This window comes from Saccoglossus kowalevskii, chromosome 13 (genome assembly GCF_978046115.1).
Source record: "Saccoglossus kowalevskii chromosome 13, keSacKowa6.1, whole genome shotgun sequence".
In the NCBI taxonomy this organism is placed as follows: Eukaryota; Metazoa; Hemichordata; class Enteropneusta; family Harrimaniidae; genus Saccoglossus; species Saccoglossus kowalevskii.
The window spans coordinates 17,322,237-17,350,009 of record NC_140653.1 but is presented as its reverse complement, the minus strand read 5'-3'; the positions used below and the strand labels follow the sequence as shown (position 1 = coordinate 17,350,009).

At 31.5% G+C, this 27,773-nt stretch overlaps 1 protein-coding gene across 2 annotated transcripts in view; it reads right to left on the bottom strand.

The window, feature by feature from the left end:
• Positions 1-27,336, bottom strand: part of LOC100379017 (FERM domain-containing protein 5-like) — a 47,206-nt gene extending 19,870 nt beyond the window's left edge. Inside the window, exons 1-6 of one of the 2 annotated variants that reach the window (XM_085506993.1) lie at positions 27,037-27,336; positions 20,309-20,413; positions 14,681-14,723; positions 5,828-6,004; positions 3,585-3,708; positions 3,321-3,408 (exon numbers count right to left, since the gene is read on the bottom strand). In XM_085506993.1, coding sequence (XP_085363119.1) covers positions 3,321-3,408; positions 3,585-3,708; positions 5,828-6,004; positions 14,681-14,723; positions 20,309-20,413; positions 27,037-27,159 — 660 coding nt within the window. In that variant the 5' untranslated portion in view covers positions 27,160-27,336. The remainder of the gene's footprint in view (positions 1-3,320; positions 3,409-3,584; positions 3,709-5,827; positions 6,005-14,680; positions 14,724-20,308; positions 20,414-27,036) is intronic. The other variant, XM_085506992.1, reaches the window with a different exon arrangement.
• Positions 27,337-27,773: the final 437 nt, after the last annotated feature.

The following is a 27,773-nucleotide window of genomic DNA, read 5'->3' as shown; positions in this document are numbered from 1 at the left end:
TGTCATTTCAAACACGCATAGAAAAGTCACTGTTCAATTTTTCACACTTAGTTCATACCATTTCATTGTAACTATTATAACTTGTATTCAGTGGATCGATTTTGATTACAGCCTGTAAATCGCTATATACTCAATTTTATTTTATGTGTCAGAAAAAACGCAAGTATGCGAAAGTCGAAAATTGATGTCCAATCTAATTAATTGACCTCTTCACCCAAATTACCGGTACTAGTAATTCATGTTGGCCTGGTTATACCATATGATGTCCGTTGTTCCATGCTTTTGTCTGATCCTTCATTGTTTTCAAAGAGCTCTACTCAAATTGACAAAGGGCTCAGGCTGTTCAGCAATTAACCGATACAGGCTAGTGTAATGTGGGCGTTAGACTTGCATACAGTCTCTTGTTTTATTTTTTTATTAAATAAAATATGGTAGTGCATAAATGGCAATAGCGGTAACCCAACTTTCGTGGTAACCCGGCTCTCGCCATTTACACGCTCCCACTACCAACGAAGGAGCTACGACGCGATCCTCAAACGTTGCCTGAACCAATCACAAACAAGAACAGACAATGAATTTTCGGATTAACACCTCTGCCCCCCCCCCCACGCTGACCAACGTTTCCCCACACTAACGAAAAAATCTTTTGTCTTCTACTGGCAAGTGTGGGTGGATGTAGTCATATAGCACTAATACTTCATACCAACGTGCATTTTAACAACAGTTTTATGTGGCATAATATTTATATATGACCATTGCAATTAATTTTTTTTCACGCTGTCTTATTTATATTTTTTTTTTTTCTTGAATGTGTCAACGTTTGTTCCAGCTACAGCTCGCGTGCATTTTTAATTCTTGGTGATTGGCTTGCGTTTTCTTAACACATTTTTCACCCCTATAATTTTAAATATAAATACATAAGTTATTACTACAATGATTAGCACGTTTTGATTTCGAGCGGGAGGTAGGTTTGAATCTCATTGCCCACTGTTGAGTCGGTAATATATTGAGTAAAAACTGTCCAGGTCACCAAACATTATAATACAACACCTTTTTTTATTCAATTAAACTGTTACATATTCTATTTTAGGTACTGTTACCAGAAAATGACAGAGAAAGACGAGAGTGTTTTTATACAGCTTGGAAAAAACAAATAAAGAACCAAGGAGGAGATGAGTAAGTGTTAATTTATAGTTTTTATAATTTTAAATTCGTTTTATTCAAGCTTGTTAAAATAGCAGTAATAATAAATATAGTGTTAGTTATAAATAACATTTCTATCATTGCAGCTGACGGAAAGTCGGGAAAAGAAGTTAAAGAGGAAGAACAAGAGATGTGGGAGATGGTGACGAAAGTTGTGGACATTATGATGTCAGATGAGGAAGACGACGAAGAAGATCGAAAAGGAATGTTCATTGTGAGGTCTCCGACATTCAGGTCATGGCACTGAATGACTTGATTTTGGATTAAGACAACCGAGTGGCAAGGAGGCAACCGATCCGCATGCTCCAGAAATAAGTAGGACCACCATGTACCTGTCAAACCCCACGTGATTGCCCTAAGTTTTGATGACCAGTGTGATTTTTTTCTGATTCCTACCCAAACCCAAACCCTTTCAATATTTTTAGCTTATAACTGGAATTTTATTTCTTTTGTTTCATTGAATTTATAAATTACTTGACTTTAAATGCATTAATTGTTGAATTTCGTTATTTCCGTTAAAGAAGTCCACTAAATTTAAACCACTTGAAATGAACTTATTTTTCACCTTCAATTAAATTGGAATTAAAACCCCATATGATTTATTTATGTATGTCGAGGAAGATTTGTGTACTTGTAAGTGTGTGTATTGTTATTACAAATAAATACTAAATCACTTGAATCACAAATGTATGTCTTTTATTCCCACCTTTGCAATTACCCAAAAACAACTCCTCAATATTAATTAATACGAAATTGTATTAGTTGCAATGTGTTATCGTTGACCGTAGATCTACTGTAAACGTTATTTCCGATTATGAACTGTTCACGTTGCCCTGATCCTACTTGTGTTGAACATCGAGTGGCCAAATATTTCATTGTGAATCACCTCCCACGTTTAATTTCCTGTGGTATGCGATCTAGTCTGATGCAAGTCACGGGAGAACAGTCACTTGTAACTTGTAACAGATAAAGAAAGGGTTAATGCCTCGTTGCTGGTCCTGTGTTCATAAAAAAAAACGTCTGATCACTGGGATGGCCATGGGTGTGGCAATAACCATTTCTTTATATTTACATGTATATGACTGTAATAAGAGCTCGTGATATTGCTAGGTTGTTGTATTGTGTTTATAAATAAATGTGTTGCGGTAGCAAACACGAGTAATACTATCGATACTTTATTTATAAACAAAATACTAGTGCCTTGAAAAATTACAAGCACGTGCGGCGCCCAAGAACCAAATTACTACGTGAATGATTAACCGGAAATGAAGCATGACCTGTATGCAAATGTTCCTGAAAAATCACCCAATAGCATGCGCTTTAAATATGCCGAGTATACGCAAAATATACGTAGATCTACGCCGATGTTAATTGTGTGCACTGGTTTATTGCATAACCGTATATACTACGTATACGTAGGAATACGTTAGACAGCATTGTTCTGCATTAGGTGTACGTTAATGTGCGCACTGTATACTTCCGGTCTGCGTAAATATACTCCTGTGTATATTTACGTATCAGTATGTTCCGAATGTGTGAATATACGTTGCGTATTCCCCGTACATACGTTGAATGTACGTGTGCGCCGACCAACGTATATCTTCGAATATCGGGAATATACGCGTGCGAATACGCTAATGTACCCGCCGTATATCAACGATTTTGCCCAGTGTACGTCCATCAGTCTTTTATCAGGTCAAAGGTCAAATTGTATGATTCATTAGAATTTATACTAAGATTATGTGAATGTCTCAGCCTAGATGTACGTTACCAATAACATGTAGGCTGAGACGTAAGGAAATATCTTTCACCATAGCAATTGATGCAAAAACAGAGAAAAAAATTTTGATACATTTTTTACACAGTCTGTGTAAGCCAAATCTCAAAAACGTCTGAGCGGATTTAGATTAAATTTGCTGTATATTGGTGTTGAACATCTGCTGGCGGATGATCTTAACCTCTAATGCTATTGTTCCTTCACTGACTTTTGGAAATTTTCATTTCCTGAATATGTTTTTATAAAACAATAATGATTGCATATATTCTGTATTCACATGGGAGTTTATACAAAATAATTTAATTTTAAATTTTTGTCAAAGTTTGCTGTATTTACTCACCTTTACTGAATGCGGATCTACACCGTATGTTTCTAAGGTTCTTGCTTTTCTCAAAAAATTCTCTTCAGCCTCAGATGGGGACTGACCTCTGTGTGATAAGAAAATCAACAAATACAGGAATTAAGTAATCTCAATCTCAATTGTAACCACAAGACTTTTATGATGAGGGAACAAAATACTTTGTCTTCATAGACATTTATAACAAACTCAAAATATTAAGTCAGAGAATGCAAAACATATTACCATAGCAACACACATGCTTACTTGGTCATGGTATGGTGCAACTGTTCAACTCTGTTTTCAACTCTTTCAGACTGTCCGGGACCAAAATAAAACTCTGATGCGTAACCATGGAGATGTACAAGAGGATCATGGTTCCCGATTGCAGCTGTGTACAAATACAACTTGGTGTTATTTCACAGAGAGACATGAACTTGAGCCTTGAATTTCTTAATGTTGCGAAGTGAATTATGAATGCCAGCTGTATGTTAATTTAATCCAGATTGTCATGGTTACAATTACTAAAAATAGAAATGATGTAATCATAGGACATGGCACAGGGTATGAAAGAAATCAAACAAGGACACCATGTGTAGGCGCTAAGACATTTTCAACTTCATCCGAGTTATTTTGCTGTGACCTACTCTATCTAGTTTAACACTATGAGGAATTCACATTGTCATTGTTTCCATAGAAACAAGTTTTTTAGTACAACCTCATTTTATTTACTTGTTCATTTTATTTAATGGAACCTATCTTCTGAGCAAAATAAGACATCCAAGTCAATTTGGGCATGTTTATCATTGTTTTTATTTATTTGGTCTATACTTTATTTGGTCTAAAGTAAGCAATATTTCTTATTTTTAATTTTCAAATTTGAACATAAAAAATCACCTAAAGAAGCGATAATGTTTTTTTACTTACAAAAATAGTGACTGAAACCTATCAAGTATAAATGAAATAATATTTTTATGGAATCTTGCAAAGCAAAATGTGCTCAATGTATTCACAGGCTTATAAGCCATTTTGGTATATTTTCTCTAAGTTACACACGTGCTGCTAATCGTGGATTCTTGAATAAAAAAAATGAAACTGGCAACATGGTTCCTTTGTTTTTTGCATCAAATTGTTAATTTATTGTATAAATTAAATAAGTAGAGGGCTTCTATTGAAGTATTTTCTAGTTATCAGTTTTAATGAGTCTTGTGATATGAATGCTCTCATAATTTTGGGGGTCGGCTTATAATAAATTAGGCATTTTATGATAATGAGTTTGAGATAGCTATTGTCTTTCTAAAAATTGATAAATCGGTGCCTATGAATGCACACAAGTTCACAATATATTTTGCTCTAGGTCAACAACATCTCCAAGAAATACCATATTTTTTATGTAGACAAATTATAAAGACTGGCCACATTTATTGAAATTTTTCCCATAGCAACTGATAAATCAAGAAAGTACTAATGTCAGCACAATCGCTATGGCAACAAAATAAAATTGAAACAATTGTACCATGCTGTGGTAATTGTATCTAAATAGAACAATGCTATTTATAATATGCCATTAATGTATTGTTGGTGACCTTTGACCCTTTCATCACTGCTAAAGTCAACTTTTGCACATCTCACAAAATAAAACACACATAATTTTTGATATACTTTTTCCAAAATGTTGATTACAATCTGCAGTTGGTTAGAAATTACGTTCATTTGATTAAAAACATGCAAAACAAATTGTAATGTGCAAAAATTTAGGTCCTAAATTTTGGTGGGAAAAATTAGCAAAATAAAAAAAAAAATATATATACATGGTCATCGGTCAATTAAATTTACTCACGATTCTTTCTTGTGTTTAAAAACAATCCAGACAAGATAAACGGTTGTCATAGCAACTTGGAATCAGGGGAGTCATAATTCATCGAGCTTGACAAATAATTGTTACCATGGAAACATCACCGTCAAAGTGATAATCACAGTTTGTAAAATTGTACATAGAAATTTCGTTATCATTTGTGAATTTCAACTTGTTGAAAAAATCCACTTGTGACAGCACACAGCTTTTCAATGTATGCAAATTATCTAATAAGTATAGGCAGACTATTTAATAATTAAGTAGTTTTAGACGTTTAACTACAGAAACAGTATGCAAATACAAAGTTTCAACCCATTTAAGAAAACTATCAGGATATGAACAAAACATGGTGAAACTGGTTAATTAGTATAATTATTAGCTGATTAATAATATTGTACAGATTTTTACTAAAATCTGATCAGGTTTACAGTGGTTCTTCACCCACACATCCATCAGTCCATTAATACAAACAGACAGACATGGTTATGACATTAGCCTCCTATTTTGCTCTGCACATGGCAGATGAAAAATGATTTTTAAATAATAAAAATAAATATTTCAAATTAAAATAACAGTTATCAATAATTATATAAGCCTAATCTTTCATGAAAAATTCCAAAAGTTAAAAAAAAAGTTAAATGACTGTAATTCTCACCTTGTACAATATAGGCTCCTAACATTGCCATGTCTTCTTTGGAACACAAGAGTCGACCATGAAGAAGATCTCGTTTTAATTGTAAAAATAACAAATATCTGGTCAGTTCTTCTTTTAGATTACCAATATCAGCAGGGTAAAACTTCACTCTGAATACTAAGTTGAATGGTGGTCCTCCTATGACATAAGAAGAAACAAGTTAACAACGTGGACAACGACAACAACTGAATACTAAGTTGAATGGTGGTCCTCCTATGACATAAGAAGAAACAAGTTAACAACGTGGACAACGACAACAACTGTCAATATATCTGTAACTGCATTAAAAACATATTTTTAAAACAAATATGAGAAGATTCACTAAAAATAAAGAATTGAACTTTGTGGAATATGAAAATCATATAGGAATATACCTGGGCACATAAAATATCAATATTCCATCCAGGAAAAGAAGACTTGAAGTGATTCACAGAAGTGGAAGATGACTTTTATTCTGAGCATGTCCCTTATACAAAGATTTGAGAGAATAATTTCTTTTCCTTACTATTAAAAATACTCATCATTTATAAAAAAAAAAATTTAACTTTTAAATTCTCATAATATAATTTTTCTGTCTTTATCTAAGTATAAATTTAATTTAAAATTAAAAGATATAAAAACAAATATTTCCAGCATTGACTAAAATAACATTTGTTTTTGCGCTATAATATCGAAAACGTTATCAATATCAAAACAATTATTAGTTTTCGAAGACAAAGATTACAAAAAACAACAACATTCAACATGTAAAGATTGAAAAAGAAAGTCAATGTGCTGATTAAATATAGTATGAATTGTATTTGTAACCAAGTTTCAATATGAAATTCAACCTCTGCATATCAAAGAATTGTCTGCACATGTATCCACCCCACCCACCCACACACACACACACACACATTTATTTATCTTCCACGTCTCTATACTTCAAAGGTTACATAAAAGTCACTGAAAATATGACCCTAAAGATCGCATATCTTGATAAATTCTGGAGGAATAGATTCAGTATCAATAAGAATTGCTCAGTTTATGGTTTGTCTATCACAAAGCCATGGTTAGTAATTTTTAAAAAGAAAATCTGCATAGATGAAATTTGAAAATAAAAATTACAGAATAAAACAAATTTACATATAAATGTAAACACATTTGATAGAGAAAAACAATGTCATCATGAAAGCAAATCTAGCATAAAACTGAGTAAATGAAGAACAAGCAGCCTGTCGGCTGAGATAGCTCCGCTGTTAGCAATGCACATTACAATTAAAGAACTGAAGATATCATTAGAAAATGAAGAATATGTATAGTATCAAAGCAATGGGACTTGCTGTTTTCAACAAGAATTCAAAAATATTCACTAAAATTAGAGAATTAAAGATATCAATACAAAATGAACAAATCTAAAAGAGGTCCACATGTAGTACCTATATATGTAATATCAAAGCAATCAAACTTGCTGTTTTCAACAAGAATTCGAAAATATCACTTTTCACCAAAAATGACAAAAATATTCATCAAAATTAGATAATTGAAGATATCACCACGAAATTAACAAATCTGAAAGAGGTCCACATATAATACCTATATATGTAATATCAAAGCAATTGGACTTGTGGTTTTCAACAAGAAGTCGAAAATATCACTTTTCACCGAAAATGACAAAAATATTCATACATGTATCAAAATTAAATAATTGAAGATATCATCACAAAATGACCAAATCTGAGAGAGGTCCACATGTAGTACCTGTATTTATAATATTAAAGCCATTGGACTTGTGGTTTTTAACAAGAAGTTGAAAATATCACTTTTTACCAAAAATTACAAAAATATTCATCAAAATTAAAGAATTGAAGATATCATCATGAAATGAACAAATCTAAGAGAGGCCTACCACCAAGTATGAAAGCATTCAGGCTTGTAATTTTCAAGAAGAAGTCAAAAATATAAAACATTGACACAGACGACGGATGCCGACGGAAGCCGGACGCCGATGGATAATCACTCATATGATAAGCTCCGCTTGACAAAGACGACAGCAGAGCTAAAAATAATTTACACCATTTTCTACCCCTCTCAGGGTTTCTAATGGCTAGCCCCTTATTCTTCCACAAAAGGCAATTCATTGGCATTGCAGTTCAAAAACAGCTTTGGCAACTACTGATGTTAACAACAACAACAACGCAAACTAGCCAGACGTTTATCCTTTAAAGGATTTCATTCTTAAGAGTAGTAACAAAAAACGTGCAGATATCCATAGCAACAGCAAGACAAAATCCTCCGGATTGTCAATAATAACAATTATTTACTAATGGTCAAAACACTTCAGTAAAATTATTTTTAATTAGAGGACTGCACGACATGAACAGTTTAGGACACCTAATGTCCTAAGATCACTTTGCAATATATTTAGTATCAAAGAATTATAAATATAATCACAAATTTTTGAGGACAAGCCAAAATTCTAAAACATGAAATAGGATTTTTCATTTACAGGTCGCTGACTTGATAAACTGTGAATTCCTTCCATACTCTACTGGTTGCATCATGTCCAGACATCTCTATGTGGTTCCTGTCTTCAAATGTTTTCAAAATTATCTACTAGTATCATAATTGTTAAAGCTATTGTTATAAATATTTTTGTTTCAAAATCAAACCATTTAAAAAGTAGATTTTATATATGATCAAATATTGATGGTCAAACACATAAAAGAATATTTTAGAGTAAACTTATAAACAAGTAGCCTCTCGGCTGAAATAGCTCCGCTGTTATCAATGCACATTTCAATTAAAGAACTAAAGATATCAGAATGAAATGAACAAATTTGAGAGAGGTCTACCTGTAGTACCTATATGTATAATATCAAAGCAATCGGACTTGGGTTTTTTTACAAGAAGTCGAAAATATCACTTTTTACCGGTACAAAGTTGACAGCGGAGCTAAAATAGTTTAGTTACTTATATTCTATTAATTTTTTTCTACTATTGGTAAATAGAAATAAACGTAAATAGTAGCATAATATTCAATAAATATAGTGCTGTCATATAATTTAATAATATTTTGTTAACTTATGACAACTAATGACTTTGTCAAAAATATCATTTGCTTTAAAGAACAATTAATATTATGAAACATTAATATTTCATATTATAGCAAAGTTGAGGGAAAACAACATACCTCCTGGCTTTTTGTATATGTAAAATATAAGTGAAAAAGCTAAATGTAGATATGACAACTTTAAGTGTTGATTAGTTATCTTCACATTTTAATATAATTTAGATATACTAAATGACTTTTCAAAATGTTTCTTATTGGTCTAGTAAAATTTGCATACTAAAATAGTGGCAGGTGGACTCCTTACGCAGATTTTCACGGTGATAACAATTCATAATGAAACTCAAAACACCATAAAGCTCAAGATCAAATGGTCGATATTGTGTTCTAGATACAATGTAGCTTGATTGGCAGTGTGTTTATCATATCGTTGTTTAATGATCTTCGATATTGGGTGACGATGAAGTTGGTGCTTTTCTCAAAAACAAAAATTAAATACTGCAATTTATTAAAATTAAATGATCACCATACTAACAAACCAAATATAACGTGAAATAAAATTACTAAACAAGTATTATAAGTCACTTAAAAACAAATATTTAATTTAATAAATATTTTTGATTGTTTCACTGACGCAACCGAACTGTTAAAATATTTGCTGACTGTTCTCACTCTGGTTAAATAACAAAAGTGAATAAAAAAACACCACATTAATATTATTTTCTAACATATCCTAAATTCTCAAAGGGAAACATTAGTTTCTATAGCTGTGAATACCCCATGTGGTCTTAGAAATCGATCACGCAATGAAGACACTGTAAATTCTGCGTCATAAATTTGGCAGTATTAAGTTATAAAACAGGCATTCTTTGAATGTTGACATTTGGCCACATATAACTCAATCAAGAAACGATATCTATAGTTTTGAAACATGTACAGACTGCTCATATAATCGCTTTGAGTACTTTGCGTAGGATTTGTTTGTTTGCTATAGTCTGTGCAAATTGCTATAGATTTATCAGCAATGCTTTTTTTTTTTTCTTTTTTTTTTAATTTTTCATACTGAGCATTAAATCTATTAAAGGGTGGTCGCACAGCACATGTTCGAATTTCATGTAAAAAAACTGTATTTTACATGCATTGTGTACGTCTCTATGAGTCCCATATCGAACAGAAAGCGACGTGACGACCGCCGCCATTTAAATAAAAGCAAAAGGGTTTTTACACATTATGAAATATTCTTTGAAGAAAATCTGTTTGGAAACATGCAAAAAATTGGCTTTTTGGAGCTATTTTTATGGGGATTTATGTTAAAACAGTGATTAAAACTATATTGATTTTTTTCATATTATAACCTGAACGAAACCTTGTTACCATAGGAACCAATGGCGAATGGCATAAAAAACAACAATTTTCCTGGGTGCTTTTTTGTGTGTGCGAAAGAAGTAGCAACAGCCTAAAATAAAGCCCTATGATAAAAGTCAATAAAATCTAGTGATAAGTTTTAATAGTATCCAAATACCGTCGGTGAAAATTATAAACTTTTGTAGCAATAACAAATTCACTCAGGGGTCCTAAAATCACAATGACTATTTAGAAATTTTATTTTTGCAAACGCCAATAAATCGTAAATAACATTTAATTAGTATTCTACTGTTGCTCTAAATACAGCTTTGCATTTCAAATAAAGTTCCAGATAATCTGCGGTAATCTATGATATTTGACGCCATTGTGACTGTGTTCTTTTACGTGCATAATTAAAGCGCGGCGGTCGTCGCGTAGAGTGTGTACGAGTTTCATGTAAATAAACAATGTATTTTACACACGTTGTATACATCGCTATGAGTCCCATATCGAACAGGACGCGGCGAGACGACTGCGGCCCATTTAACAGATGATACAGAAACATCTCATTTCCCGTCAAAGAATTATTTGCTGTCATCCTGAGAAGGAAAGACCAGGTGACTCTTCTATGCTAAGCAGCAGCTGACAAGCCACTGAACCCTCAATCTCCCCTGCACTGTATAGACACACAACCAATATAATGTCACACATCGATTACTGCCATCGTTCATTGTTTTGTGTTCTATTTTTATAGATTAATCAATCCTATATTGGATTCAATGAAGCATACTAATTATTAATCAACAATATTAATATTCACCCTATACCAGTACATGTATATTTTTTGTTTTTTTATTTTAATACTCAATTTAATTTTTTTTACATGGAGGCAATACAATGATGTTGATAACTTTGTACAATATGTACATCGTCTGAGTATTTTAAACTTAAGTAGCTGTGTATGGATTATTATTTCAATTGTTGACGAATAAGATATGTAATATTAGTTTTGATACGTGTCATATTCTATACTCAATGTAATGTCATATTAACACTTAAATATTAAAACAATATTTTGAGTACGTAAACAATTTGAAACATGGCCTCAGAATATTTGCATGATTCAGCGTTCATAAAATTACAGGGAAACAAAACACAGAAATAAAATATAATTTTCTGTAACTTTCCAATTATTGCATTTCTGTTAAAATGACAATGTCTGCTTTTAATCATCTTTCACAAATCCACAGAATCCATATTTTTTTTCAAAATTTAAATCAGTCATACGATCACAGGAAATTATCTTTCATTTGGTCTAAAACTAACCAAACTAACTAACGAAAACAAAAGTTTGCAAAATATTTCACCGAAATTTTGCCTAGAAAAATAATGGTGTGCAGTTTAGAACACTTAAAGATGTATATGCCATGTAATATTATAATAAGATATAAGCCTGAGTTTATTTAACCAGAAACTATTAAAAGAGACCAGACTAAATCAGCCATTAATAGGGCTGCAGAAACGATTACACTTAAAGATAGATCATAGAGTGTGTGTAATTACTGCAGTAGCAGGTGCTATTAACTATGTACATAAATTATCTTTTCCATTGATATGAAATTATACAACATCAATTATGTTATATTGATGCATTTATATACACTCACGATTTGAAGACTTAATATTTTGAACATGTAAGTTAACTTTCATCATGCACATTTCAATAATTTCATCTAAATTTTTTTCCCAAAAATGTTGATCAATTTCTGTAACAAATAGGAAATTATGTTCAATTCAAAATTGAAAAATAAAATTGAAAAAATTTGCAAAATTGGAATCAAAATTGTATTGAGAAAAAATGATGGTGTGTAAAATGGTTGAGTAGGTAATTTCTTGAAAAGTTACTGTGACTTTTTGGCGTATGGAAATTTTTGATCATAAACTGTAAAAATATTTATATTTATTTTCTCAATTACAGAAGAAAGCAACAAGTTGAAATGATACCTTATGTCATATTTTATAGTGGTATATGTCAGGATATTTTTCAATTAAGACATCTCTAAGTTTCATACATAGTAAAACTATTGTATATCAAAATCTTTAATTTTGCCGTTACTAAAAGCAGCACAGTTATTGCGCAGTATGAGTTTGAATTTTGTGTAAACAATGTATTTTGCATATATTGTACACACTTTTCTGATTACCCATGGATGAGATTTATTGTTAATTTATAAATATTTAAATAAATTTTAGAAATTCAAAATGGCAGTTGAAAACCATTCCACCAATCGCAGCAACAGTGATTTTGAAAGATGCAGATAATTAGAAGTACAAACTGACCCCAGCATCCAATCAGCAATCAAAGGGGGGCAAGGGTTATTTTCGTTCAATAATAATAATAATAATATTGTAATATTTTTTTGTTTGTACAACATAAATTGAAAAAAAAATCCGTAATTCTGTAATCACAGGCTAGACGTACATCACAATCAATCAAATATTTTTTTCGTACACTGTAAAAATGTGTCATTTTTCTCGGTATGTACAAGAATTTACATCCAAATAAAAAAAGTCGTAAAGAATAATCCAGGGAAATTACATTTTCGAAACTGTAAAACGACTAGATGACACAATTCACTACAAAATTAAATTTTCACTGTAAAAACGTCTTTTTTTCCCTTGTAAATTGTAAAAAGCCCTTTTTATTTCCCGTAAAACTGTACCAGCTACCCCTCTTGCCCCCCTCTTTCCCCCCTCGCAATCGGCTTTATGCATAGATGGCACTACAAAAGAGCATCCCAATAGCAAATCAAAAACTCTTGTTTAAATTTAAATCTACATTATAAAGAAGCTAAAAATTGTAACATTTATGGGTAATTCGGGCATAGAAGCCACTTTTTGAATAATACAGATATACAATTTGCAACAACTAATACAAGTGATATATATATATATAAATAAAGATCGATAACAGTTTGAAAAAGTGTTAAATAATTTTTGAATTAAATATAACCACAAAAATTTACAACTTAAAAAAAGACATGTTGTATTCATACAGATTTGCCATAATCTATGTTAAAGGCAAAGAAAGAAAGACTACTATATATAATCATTGTAAAGATTATTTAAAGGGCGGCAGTCGTCGCGCCGCGTCCTGTTCGATATGGGACTCATAGCACATCCAACGCATGTAAAATACATTGTTTATTTACATGAAAATCGATAACGCGCTGCGTGACGACCACCGCGCTTTAAGTTACACTGTGTAACACATAAATGATATGATCTGGATGGTCTTCTCAATCCACAGATGGATTATCAACAAAATATATCTCCCTTGAGTTCACAATTCTGATACTGTGGAATACTTTATTTTCGCTGGAATTAATTTTCGCTGAAAAGGCTTTTTGGACGTTTTGTATGGAATTTATTTTCACTGATTTTTGATGAGTTTAATGTGAAATATAGGAAAAAAGGTATATTCGCTGGATTTTATTTTCATTGAATCATCCCTCCAGCGAAAATAGCAAAAATAAATTCCAAGCGAAAATAAAGTATTCTACAGTGTATCATTTTAAGTCTAGAGCAATTACTATGGCAACAAGATACTCTGCTCTGTAATAACATAAATCATTGTACATTGTACGTGTACATTGTCCTACCTATATATATCCACTTGTGAAGAATATGAAAATTTACTGAGCATGTCATAAATTAAACACCTTGGTTAAATCAAATAGAGTAAGTATGCAGCAGTTTGCGTGCAGAGTTCAAAAATGCAATTGTGCAAAGCATAATAATCATGTGTTCCACGAACCTTCAACACATTTCTATGTTTTTGATTACTTTACGCTATCACTAAAAAACAAAAATACTGTGCAGCAAAATATGACTTCTTATGACCATATATGGACACACCTGTGCTTCTAATGGCAATGCACTACTAATGGCGATGCATTTTCATGCGCTTCTAATATTGATGCATTTCCTATAGAGGTATGCCTCTAAATAGCGATGCGTTTTTAATAAAGATGCGCTTCTAATATTGATGCATTTCTAAAAAAGATGCGCTTCTAATGGTGATGCATTTTTAATGGAGATGCGCTTCTAATATTAATGCATTTCTAACAGAGAGGCACTTCTAATGGTGATGCGTTTCTAATGGAGATGCGCTTCTAATATTGATGCACTTCTAACTGAGATGCACTTCTAATGGAGATGCGCTTCTAATATTAATGCATTTCTAACAGAGATGCACTTCTAATATTGATGTACTTCTAACAGAGCAAAGACGGTATAATGAAATGAGATACACTGGGTTTCATGAAAAAATGGCTGTCATTTGGTCATACATTGTTTCTTAATTCACAAAAAATTTGAAAGTGCACTTCACAATAATCACCAATCTTTATATCACTTACCTTTTAGTTGTCTACTTATCAATTTACATGGGTCTAACCAATGCTGTGGAGAACAAAGAACAAAGCATTTCAACTATGGGGTCATAGTGATGTATACAACACATGTAAAATACAATGTTTGTTTTAATAATTCACACTACGTTAACACTTTAATGAAAATACCACTTTTTACCAAAAATGACAAAAATAGTCACCAAAATTGGATTGAAGATATCATCATGAAAAGAACAAATCTGCCCACCCAAGCAATCAGGCTTATAGTTTTCAAAAAGAAGTTAAATCAAAGAAAGCTTAGAAAGAACTCCAGTGTGCTGGAGAAGAGAGAAGACACATTAAAAATTAATTCAAAACTACTTGTACCTGAGATATTGATGGAAAAACTGAAAACTAATTATGTAAATCAGGTAACTAATATGAACAGAACAGAACAGAACAAAAAAATTATGAATTATTATGCTAATTAGAGTATTAATATGAACAAATTTTAACCCAAAATTAATCGGGCCTGTCTATTGTCCTTTATTTATGTACCAAATTTTATTCAAATGTGTTGATCAGTAATTGAGATATCAGTGTTAATTAATTATGTTAATTAGGTGATTATTAAGCATAAATATTTACCAAAAACTAATTGGGTTTCTGCATAGTTCTAGATTCATTGAAATGTGAGGATGAGTACTTTTAAAAATTTCATTAAAATCTAATTTGTGGTTCTTTATATATCAGTGGAACATTCATGGAAACAATTAACTAATTATGCAAATTAGGTAATTAATATCCACAATTATTTACCCTAAAACTAATCAGGTCTCTGCAGTGTCCTATGACATCTATGTACCAAGTTTTATTGAAATGTGATGATTAGTGCTTGAGATATCAGTGTGAAAAGCCGAAAATTGATTAATCATTATGCAAATTAGGTAATTAATATTGCATAGATTGCACCCAAAACTAATCAAATCTGCGCATTAGTTTGGAGCATCTATGTGCCAAGTTTCATCAAAATCCAATGAGTGTTTCTTTAGATATCAGTGGCACAGTTATGGAACAGCTGAAAATCAGCTAATTATCATGCAAATTAGGTAACTAATAGGCATGGATTTTTACCAAAACCTAATCAAATCTGCGCATTTACCCAGAGCATCTATGCACCAAGCTTCATCAAAAGACAATGTATGGTTCTTGAGATATCAGTGGAACAGATGGACACACATACACACATACACACATACACACACACACACACACACACACTACATGTAACTGCAAAGGCTTCCATTGTGTGCTTCGCACACAGGAGTCAAAAACTAAAAAGTTGATTCGGACAACGCAGACAATGGACAAATATGATGAACTCTGCTCAACAAAGTCGACAGCGAAATTAAAAAGGGAACAGAGGGGGTAATCTCCATAAAATTTGGCAGGAGATCCTATATGTACAAAATGGAAGTGGTGACTGCATGACGAGAAAAACATAGCAGACATGTAGCCATTCATAATATCAAGCCTAAGTATATTGCTTTAAATCAGGAAAGCTGTGAGTGACAGTCACAGGTTTCAATGCACTCAAAAATCGCTCAGTTTGCTAAATAAATACTTGATTTAATGAGTTATAGAAATCAGTCATTGAAACATAAAGTTGATTTCACAAATTATTTTCTTCTCAATTACCAGCTATGTAAGCAACTGTCTGCAGATGCTGTTATTTGTTTTTTACACATGAACAAACAATTGAATTTGTCTGCTCACTTTACTTAGTTTACCAATTCCAGATACTTGTTTTACAAATATTTACTAGGGATGAACCAAATGTAAACTGGAGAGAGAGAGCAGCTGTTTGGTTTTTCTAAAATTCAAAATGTATTTGCTAGCTGCCATGACAGTGTTTGTATTCCATTTCTCACAAAACAAGCAGCCTGTTGGCAGAGATAGCTCTGCTGTTAGCTCTGCTCTGCTGCTGATGCAATGAATATTGCAATTAAAGAACAGAAGACATTATTAGAAAATGAACAATATGTATAGTATCAAAACAACAGGATTATTTTCAACAAAAATTCAAAAATATCACTTTTCGCCAAAAATAATCATCAAAATTAGATAATTGAAGATATAACCACGAAATTACAAATCTGAAAGAGGTCCCCATGTAGTACCTATATATGTAATATAAAAGCAATCAGACTTGCAGTTTTCAACAAGAAGTCAAAAATATCACTTTCTACCAAAAATTAAAAAAATATTCACTAAAATTAGAGAATGAAAGATATCATCACAAAATGAACAAATCTGAGAGAGGACCACATGTAGTACCTATATATGTGATATCAAAGCAATTGGACTTGCGGTTTTTAACAAGAAGTTGAAAATATCACTTTTTACCAAAAATGACAAAAATATTCATCAAAATTAGAGAATTGAAGATATCATCATGCAATGAACAAATCTGAGAGAGGTCTACCCAAGGTACATATACACCAAGTATCGAAGCATTCAGGCTTGTAGTTTTCAAGAAGAAGTCGAAAAAGTAAAACATTGACACGCACGACGACGAGGGACAATCACTCATATGACAAAGTCGACAGCGGAGCTAAAAACTGAATTAACATCAGATTCACAGAAAGAACAAATACAAGTCTCAGGATTGTGCGTAACAAATTTGTTTGTCATGAATATGCATAATGTTAGTGCTGTGTTACAGATTTTTTCAAGTAATTATGTGAGCACCTATCGAGAACATGACAGATATGATACTAAGACATCTTTTTATATGATTCCCATATATGAATACTTCAGACGAAAATTTACGCTGAATTCTCATTGAGAGCAAAAGAGCCGTGATACTTGTTTTTGCCAAAACTTAGTGCTCCCTTCTAAAGCTTCCATCATTGAATATACAGATCCAATCACCATGGTTTAATACATACATTAGATGGGAAGACAGGAGAAAGTGGAAATTATTTAACGGATAAATACATGTTGCATATGACACTCTCTCCCGTCGGGGGGGGGGGGGGGGGGGGGCAATACATCGAACTTGCCTAATGGGGACGTGCCCCTTAAATGGGTCTCGTTTTTTGGATTTTAGGTATAAGTATCGGTCTTATTTCTGGTCAAGATAGGTATGAATATCGGTAATATTTTTTTGATTTTGTATACTTATGTAAAGTGACAGAGGTGTTTCTATGGTCAAAATACATATTTTAATAAATCAATATACATTGTACAATGCATCTGTTGGCTTACATGTGCTTCTATTACAGATGCTCTTCTAATAGAGCAAATACGGTAACTGTTTTATTTAGAATAAACAGTGATGACAGAAATGGTACTTTGGTATAAACCAACCAAACTTCAACCATGTTGAAGAAATGTTGAGTTTAAAAGACACTTTCATTGTTCTTTTGATCGTTTTTTTGGTCATAAATTTTGTTACAGTAATTTCTTACATTATTTCAAGCTAAATATTCTATTCTGTTCTGTTCTGTTCTGTTCTGTTCTGTTCTGATCTACCATATGCATTTCAGGTCTGTTTTGCTGCCATCTTTGAATGGCCCTAATTAACAATACCATATTTTCTCAACTTGAAATTAGCATTTTAATGTTCTGTAAAAATGTTAATTACCATAAATGAATCAGTGTAATTTCTGTACATTCAAAATACCAACAAAATAAATATTTTTGGCACAGATCGATTGTGCTTCAAATAGAGCAAATATAGTAAAAAGTTTTTCATCCAACATTTACATTTTAAATTGCTTATGATATTCTTGCTTAGTATGTGTGCTTGCATGTGTGGTTGGAGGTGGAGTCACCCTTCGGTGGAATGTATTGAGAAATACCTCAAATTAACCACATTACATCAGGCACAATTAATATGACTGAATATACTGTATGACGTACTTTATATAGTCTGGTGCTAATTACAAATAAACAAACATTCAATTGGTTGTAATTTTCTCATTTATCAAAGCATATGTTATTTCGTATATAGATGTATCAATTATTTTCCTGTCATTGACTTGCTCCGATGATCAGCATTATTAATGATCTCTACAACTGTGTCACGTAGTAGGCAAGGTCCTTGGGGCAAATACCGCTCTTATTTATAGAACATTTAAAGTGGGTCTTAAAAATAAGGACGACCTTCAATTATTTTCTACATTGAAGACTGCCAATGAGCATGACTAGAAATGAGTTTATTTCCAGAACCAATTTAATGAAAATGTAATTTTATATTTCGTAAGAATTGGATAAATTCAACTGTTCAACATTACGTGCATAATGTATCCTTCAGTGTGATTAAAATCTGACGTATTGTATCAACTCTCGTCTTCATATATGACCGTATGGCTTCCAATGTATATTAAAAGTGACCGGATTATGCATCAGATGGATTAGGTCATCTGATTGTTGAACAGTGAAGTCAACTCTCACCTTCTTTTTTTTATCGAGATGTGTTGCCAATGCGAAATTGTGTTCATTTTGGAGTTATATTTATATATTTATCTAGAACTACCGGTATAATTCAAATTCAGAATTCGGCAAGACTATTTTACTAAGAGGATGGGAACATTTGTCACTTAAAAATTGGAGAGTAAGTTCACTATTAAAGATGAAAATGTAGTCAATGTTAAAAAAACTGTTTTTGTTCAAACAAACAATGCATTCCATTCATACACATAGATGTAATATGGCAAAATTGGAACCCCATCAAGTTGCATTGTGGGACTATGCTAATCGAAAACTGTCAACAGTATGACAAAGATATACTGTAAAACATGTCTTTTTTGCAAGCATGTCTTTTTGACGAATTTAGCGAGAGAACTAATTCGCTATTTAATTTAAGATGTCGCTAATGACTTCATTATAAATTCAAAATGGTGACCAAACGTCTTTTTCTCCACACTTTGTAAACAACACAAAAAAACGTAATAATCTGGAGTGCTTCCTTATTACACTTGATAGTTTTTCTTTGTTTTTATGGAGGTGATAACAGGATGGCAGGAGACAGACAAATATAGTGAAAACAGGAAATCAACAAAGATATTAGAGATTCGCTAAATCAACATTTCGCTATTACGTCATTTTACCATAATTCGCTTTTTCAACATGTTCTACAGTATGCAAGGAAGACATTTGAAGTGCCCCTTCTAAGCTTTATTTTCATGATGTTTTATCAATAAAGAATTCATGTTTCTCATTAAAATTTAATAATGTAAAATACTTTATTTTAGCTGGAATTGATTTTCGCTGAAAAGACTTTTGGGTGTTTTGTATAGAATTATTTTCATTGATTTTTGAGAAGTTGAATGTAAAATATATACTTATTTGCATAATATCTAACTGATTTGCATTATACCTAACTCATTTGCATAATATCTTTCTCATTTGCCATATATATCTGCTTATTTATCTTATATCTGTTTCATTTTCATTATATCAGACTCATAATATATATATATTTGCAAATATATGACACAAAAACATATACTGAAATGCAACATGTAGGTCTCTGTCTACCCTAAACCAATGCAATCCACATATAGTCAAAATGAATAAACATTTTACCCTGCCAAATAGCATTGGCTAATACATACTAGCTACAATGCTGTTTTCATAGCAACTCACCATTTGTTTCTCACCATCAATAAAGCGCAGTCCAAAATAATCTCTTTCTAGGATATTCAGCATATTGCATACTCTGTCCATCAGAAACTGTCCCTTTGAGTCTTTCTGTAAAATTTAATAAAATTGTATTTAAACAAAAAGACAAGCGAACAAAAGCTACATCTAGTCTGGCTTCATGTTTATCATATTAGAATATTATGTTATCACATGACTTAATTGTATTATCGTATATTCATACTATAATTTATATTCATACCATAATTTATATTCATTATCATTCATGTTCATCATATATTATTGTCATCCATGTTAATCATAGTATTATTCATATTTATCAGTGTCATTTATGTTCATCAGTGTCATTCATGTTTGTCATCGTGTCATTCATGTTCATTATAGTGCCATTCATGTCAAACATAGTGTAATTCATGTTCATCAGTGTAATTCATGTTCATCAGTGTCATTCATGTTCAACAGTGTCATTCATGTTCATCATAGTATCATTCCTGTTCAACATAGTGTCATTCATGTTCATTATAGTGTCATTCACATTCATCATATAGTCATTCATGTTGATTGTTCATGTTTATCATAGTTTTATTCATATTTATCAGTGTCATTTATGTTCATCATAGTATCATTCCTGTTCAACATAGTGTCATTCATGTTCATTATAGTGTCATTCACATTCATCATTGAGTCATTCATGTTGATTGTTCATGTTTATCATAGTATTATTCATATTTATCAGTGTCATTTATGTTCATCAGTGTCATTCATATTTGTCATATTGTCATCCATGTTAATCATAATATTATTCATGTTTATCAGTGTCATTTATGTTCAACATAGTGTCATTCATGTTTGCCAGTTTTATTTATGTTCATCAGTGTCATTCATGTTCATTATAGTGTCATTCATGTTCATTATAGTGTCATTCATGTTGATTGTTTACTATTCATGTTTAAATTAACGTTCATGTTCATATAGCAACATTCATATTCATCGTCATGCCATTCATGTCCATATTGACATTTATGTTGATTATTCATGTTCATCATTATTTCATCAAATTATCATTCCTACTGTATTTCTGCAGCTATTCTGGTAATTACTATTTACTGAATTGTAATTTGCTAAAAATTTGTTACAAATATGAATGTTTTATGAATGATAATGAATGTAATGACAGCAGAGCTGATCATATTAGAACCAGTTCAGCCTTGTAATATCAGTGATACAATTAATCAAGTGACTTTTGAAAGACCTTAGTGGTGCCTCCTGCTAATGGGATGGCAGCTAGGTTGATGTCTCTCACCTGTTGTATGAAAGTTGATACTTCAAAAATAAGTTTTACTTGTTTAAATTACTGTCACAATGATTACCCATTTTAAGACCATATTTGGTAACTTTTGTTAACCACACACAAGATATTCTCAAACCTGCATTCAATGTCAAATTTGGGTAATCTGGTCTTAAAATCAATAAAAATATTATAAATGTGAACAATTGATCAAAAAAAAATACACTGTCAATGTTTATTTTTTTTCAAATATGATTGTACAACATGTTAGAGGTGCAAGTATGTACATGATGTGAACTTCTGGGTCAATACATCTGGCTTTTGTCAATTTAAAACTATTAACCTAAATATGCATGACATTTTTTACATATGTATTGTTTAATAGTATGAGCTATGTTGTCATGTATTTACCCATGATGCAATGCTTAAGAATCGCACACGTTAGTATTCAAGGAGCTGTGAATTACATGAACTGTGACATCTTTGTATTGTCATGCTGACAAGTTCAAATAATAAAATACCACTTCACAATTGATTTTATATTTTTACTTAAAGCGCGGTAATCGTCGATATATGGGTCTCATATAAACAAAGATGGCGACTTTGACTGTTGCACAGATCAACGAGTACGAATCAACACGTTTCCAAGCTGTAATTAGGTAATTTTCATGTGATTGGAAGGTATCGAAGGAGTCACCGGCAGTAATCAGTGCATTGGATTGTGGGAAAATCAAATCAACTACCGAGCTTTAAATCGTTTTCTTTAATAATGAGTGTAACATTAAGGTAACATTACCATGAAAACATGGAAACAAATTATAACAATAAATTATTCAAAAACCACTGTGTGGGTTTTTATGGAGATAGAAGGATGTGTTTTAAAGAAAACATACTGAATTATCCAAAAAGTGGCTATTATCAAACTTTTTCTATAGGAATCTATAAATGCATTATTCCATGGATAGCTTATATTAAGGTAGAGATGCAGTTTACCTGACAGCTATTTTAATTAAATATAGTTAAATAGGAAACTAAGATGACCTCCCTTGTCCACAAAACTATATATTTTCGGAAAGCTTATTGTATGAATTTTAAAATTTTGTTAGTATTTTTTTTTATGGTCACTGTAGTTTGAAATATGCACAAAAATTTGCTTTTTTGGTCAAAAGTGATTTTAAAAAAATTAGCTCCTAAACCATGCTTCTGTTTCCTGTCAAAATTGGTTTATGGGTATTTCTGTTTACTATGAAGAAAGTGCCGTCTTGAAAACTGTCTACCAGTTGTCAATGTTGCAGGGCAGCAGCCCAAATTTCACTACTTCAAGTTTATGCATAAATTAACACCCAGGCTAGTTGTCTGTACGATTGCTGTAACACTATTTTACCAAAAAACAATGCCCCGACGGCGTTTTGAAGATAAACACATTGTCAATCATTTGTGAAAATTTCAAAACAAAAGGTCAAAGAGTCTAGGAGCTTTTTTTTTAAAGTTCTAGGATGTGCACTGAAAAGAAGCACAGATAATTGCTAATTTGCATAACAATTCACTCAGTAAGAAGTTTGCTAATGCTCATAATTAAAATGGCTGTAACAGTTCCAAAATTAAATGTATTTATCGTTTTGTTAAAAGTTAAATATAGTGCATAATATGGAGATCTCGTCATTTCTTTTTTTCACCTTGTTTCTTTTTTATTATTTATGTACAGCCTTGCTAAATCTTGCTAAGCATTCAAAAGAGAGAATGTTTGCACCAGTCATCTACATTTTAAAATTGTTTTTGAGTATGTTCCCCTATTCTCAATTCTACAAAATTTTAACAGTCTATAGCCAAGACTGTTTGGATAATAAAAAGCAAAAAAAAAAAAAGTTCCAACGAACCTGCATCTCTACCTTAATATTCAGAATAGAATGCAGAATTTATTTCACTTTATTTTGTTTCTAGGTAAAAAAAATAAATAAACCAGAAAAAAAACACAATATTATAAAATTAACTTAATAAATCCTTTCTATAGAGTTATAATAGCCAGTGTAATATCAGGAAAATTAAAAGTTCCAAGTGACTGTAAATATACTGCACATTATTTATTGAAAGTAAGATTATGTGACCGTGTTTTTGTAATATTAAGTTCATCAAGCTAGTAACACTGTCACTTGTTACAAAGATTTTTACACAATGTATGCATTTGTAATAGAGTAATTACAGTAGCAGTACTAAGTAATAAAAACAATAAAACATGGGCATATTTTTTAAGAAGAAAATTTGAAATTCTGAGAAAGAAGTCATTGTTTAGGAAGATAGAATTACATATCTTAATGTTATTCCAACAATTTGTCCAAGGATTTATGTGAACAGTTAAAATATAAGTTCCACTCACTTTTAATTTCCAGTACACCAGATCACTTAATTGGCACATTTAATTTTTTTTTAATCAGATAGATGGATATTTTTATTAATATTTATTATGCATTCATCAAATAATATTTAAAGCGCGGTGGTCGATGCACCGCGCATGTGCGACATTTGTGTTGATAAACATTGATTTTCCCACAATCCAATGCGCTCTTCTAATGGAAATCATAAGCATGAGTTTTGATCTGGGTGCAACATGCATTAATCACCGTCAGTGAGTCCTTTGATACCTTTTACCCACACTAGTTAAAGCTTGGTAACGTCTCAGTTTATACTCATTGGTCTGCAAAGTAGCCAACTTTGTAGATATGAGTCCCATATTTCCCGCATGTGTGGCTCGACAACCACCGCTCTTCAACTTTGTGTTTCAGATAAATATAGTAATATTAATTAATTAATTAATTAATTAATTAATTAATTAATTAATTAATTAATTAATTAATTAATTAATTAATTAATTAATTCATTCATTCATTCATTCATTCATTCATTCATTCATTCACTCCATGGGCATAAAATAACAAAAACAACATATTATCTGAGTAATAGTTGAGCCATTTGAAAACTGGGGGCGTGAAGAAATTAGTTTTTTTGCAAATATATCATTTCTATCTACAGATACTACAATTTTTTTTATATTTTAATAGTTTTCTTGCAACATTTTTTTTTTTAATTTTCACCTCCCACAAGTTTTAAATCTGTTACCCTTGAGAGCTATTTTTGAAATGCTTTTATAATTTTCTTGTCTACTTTTTTTTTTCAATTGTTTAGTATTGTTTGATGATTTCTGAAACAATATATGATACTGGTAGTACTAATATACACTGGTATATAAATCAGTAGTATATGCATTCACAGTTAACCAATACACACGGACTCCACTATCATATCTATAGGTCTAATGAGTGTAAATGAGAAATTGCTATTATGATTTTTCAGTATTTTCAGAAATTGTACATTTTCGCTTTTAAATTGAGTCTAAGAAAAAAATATTCACACATCAGAACCATTTGCATCACATATAATGCTATTAAAAAACACATCATAATATTTAGGTATTTTAGAGTGAAAAGGAAAGGTTAATCAACAACTGTTTGGAGGTGTAAGTGTTGCCATCAATGATTCATCGTTTGTTTTTTTGTAGAAGTGGGTCAGTTTTAAAGTGCCATAGTTGATGTTTTTCATCATGTTTTTTTTTCAGTTTCAAACTTTTTAATAAAAATTAAATAGGTCCATGGTTAGATAATTTTACTTTTGCATAACCTCTTCATCCAAGTTATTCCTTGTGATCCATATATATAGCTGTTATATCAGGTACATGTAGTCATCCACTATCAGTATCACCAGCCATGTTTTTCCTAGCTGTTCTATCTGGGCCTTCCCATAAAACTTCATATAATAACAAGTTTCCTTTGTCAATACATTGTTTAGGTACCCTAAATTCTGCCATTGATTTCAGTATCTGAACTCCAAAAATTTAAGCTCCTTTTGAGAGTATCAATCACATTTACAATTTTAAGTTTTAATTTTAAAAGCAAACTCCTACAATTTTTTTTGTGGCCACCTGATTTTAAACTTTTTTTATTTTTTAAATTTAACTTTTCCTAGCCACATACCTTCAATTTTCTCAATATTGTGCTTTGTTATAAAATATGGTAAATATTGGTTCGATGTGACGACATAACAAATGTGGGTTTTTAAACATGTTGATGTCTCAGCAAAAAAACAACAACTCTTGATTGTAACTATACAAGCAGGTTAGTTAGATTACCCAGCTTTCAGTATTTAAAATCATAAAATGCTAATTCTAGGACCAATTTTTTTAAAATTTAATTTGAAGTATCCAATGCAAGTATACACAACTGTCAATTAATTGCATTATGTAATGTTAGGTCAAGAAAGCAAAAGAAAATGTTTCAGGTCAATTTGTTTTGTTTTTAAATTGACTCATGCGACTTTTTATTTTTCATTTTTATTCTGAAATTGTTTTTTAAAATTGTATATTTTTATGAAAACTGAATTTTCTTTCATTTTTTCTGAAAATTCTGAGGAAATAGCTGTTACGCACACGTGTTACAAACCAACGTAGAATATGAACGAAAACATGAATATTTTTTTTCTGTTACTTAGCATTAGACCATCACCTAAGGACAGGTGAGAGGACATTAGTTTGATTGTTTAATACAATTTATAAATTGTCAGCAAAATTCAAATCCATTATGATTGAGACCAAATAATGAGGGTATTCAAAATTCATTTTAATATTATGTGGTACGATTAAAGTTATTATTGGAAGTAACGTTATACTATAATATAACAGCGGTTCCACTTTGGCCTTCAAAAAATATATATTCTATCTCAAGCTATTGGGTAAATCCATGGATATAATATGTAAAGAATTGTTTTATTGGTTTTTAATCAATAAATTTAACAACAAATTTATTTGAAAATATTGATTGATTTTACCGATATCTATCCTTATATTTAGAACACATCAATATATAGATGGCAATTTTATTATTATTTTTATCCTAATCTATTATTTATACAACAGTAACTTTTTTTTAAATGTTGGATAAATGAATGTATCGCGATGGTTTGGTGTAATATCATTGGAGCAACACAGCGAGTTTCAGTGGAGATCCCGAGCTATAAGACTCGGTGACCTTTGCCCTATCGAGCTGCTGTGCGTCTGACAAAGAGTGGTGTTTAATACCTAAAATATTCGAAGCATTTCTCACGAGTAGTTAAGATATATCCATACTGTGCATGAATTTACTGCTAAACACGCATATTTGCGTTGATTGTTTATTTTTCCACGAAATGGTAACATGTTTAAAGTTTAATAAACTTAAAGTTAAAATCGATGAGTAATTTGCATATGAACAAGGCGTCATATTTCCTGAACGAGCGGCATACCTCATCCATCAAATTATCATTTTGACATACAATATATTCGACAGTATTTTGTGTCCACACAAACTATTTCGATTATTCAGTAAAAGATACTACTCACGTTAAAATCGCATATTATAGGGTCGCCATCGTCCAGCAAACCGATCGTGGTGCATCGTGTTTCTTCTTCCATCAACTTCATCATTCGCTTCTCGCGACCTAAGCTCTTTACTTTGCTTAACATGGTGAATTTTGACGTCTCAAGGGAAAGAAAAAGATACGTAATTCAGCAAGACTACAACTTCATAATTTCACGCGGCTATTCTGTTGGCACTGAACGATGACAAAGCCGCGCTTACGGAGCTAACTACGCGTCTGCCTTTCTGGATGATAATGACGATGGTGACTTCGCTGGACAATCAATCAGCCACGGGGATGTGGTTTTCAATATGGCTTCTTTGGATCATATTTGCATATACTTGTAAATACTGCCTCATTTACATAATTTAATTCGCCTGTTGATCATCGTGGCAATACTGGAATAATCATGTTCGTCATTATCAAACTAGAAACCAGGATTGTTTTTGAAAATCGTTTAAATTCTTTATCTGACCCCTATTTAAACTAACAATAGTATTGCTTTATATAGAATTATCATGACATAATACACATCGTCATAACGTTGTATAACAATTCCCCGTAAAATAATATACTTTGCATAATTATATTCATATCGTGTTCAACTCATCATTTCATATAATTTATTTACTTTACAAAATAAGGTCGGTAAGATAAGCTTTCAAAACCACTCGGCGTCACCGCGTAATACTAGCGTTGTGTTCGGGGAACTGTGACTCA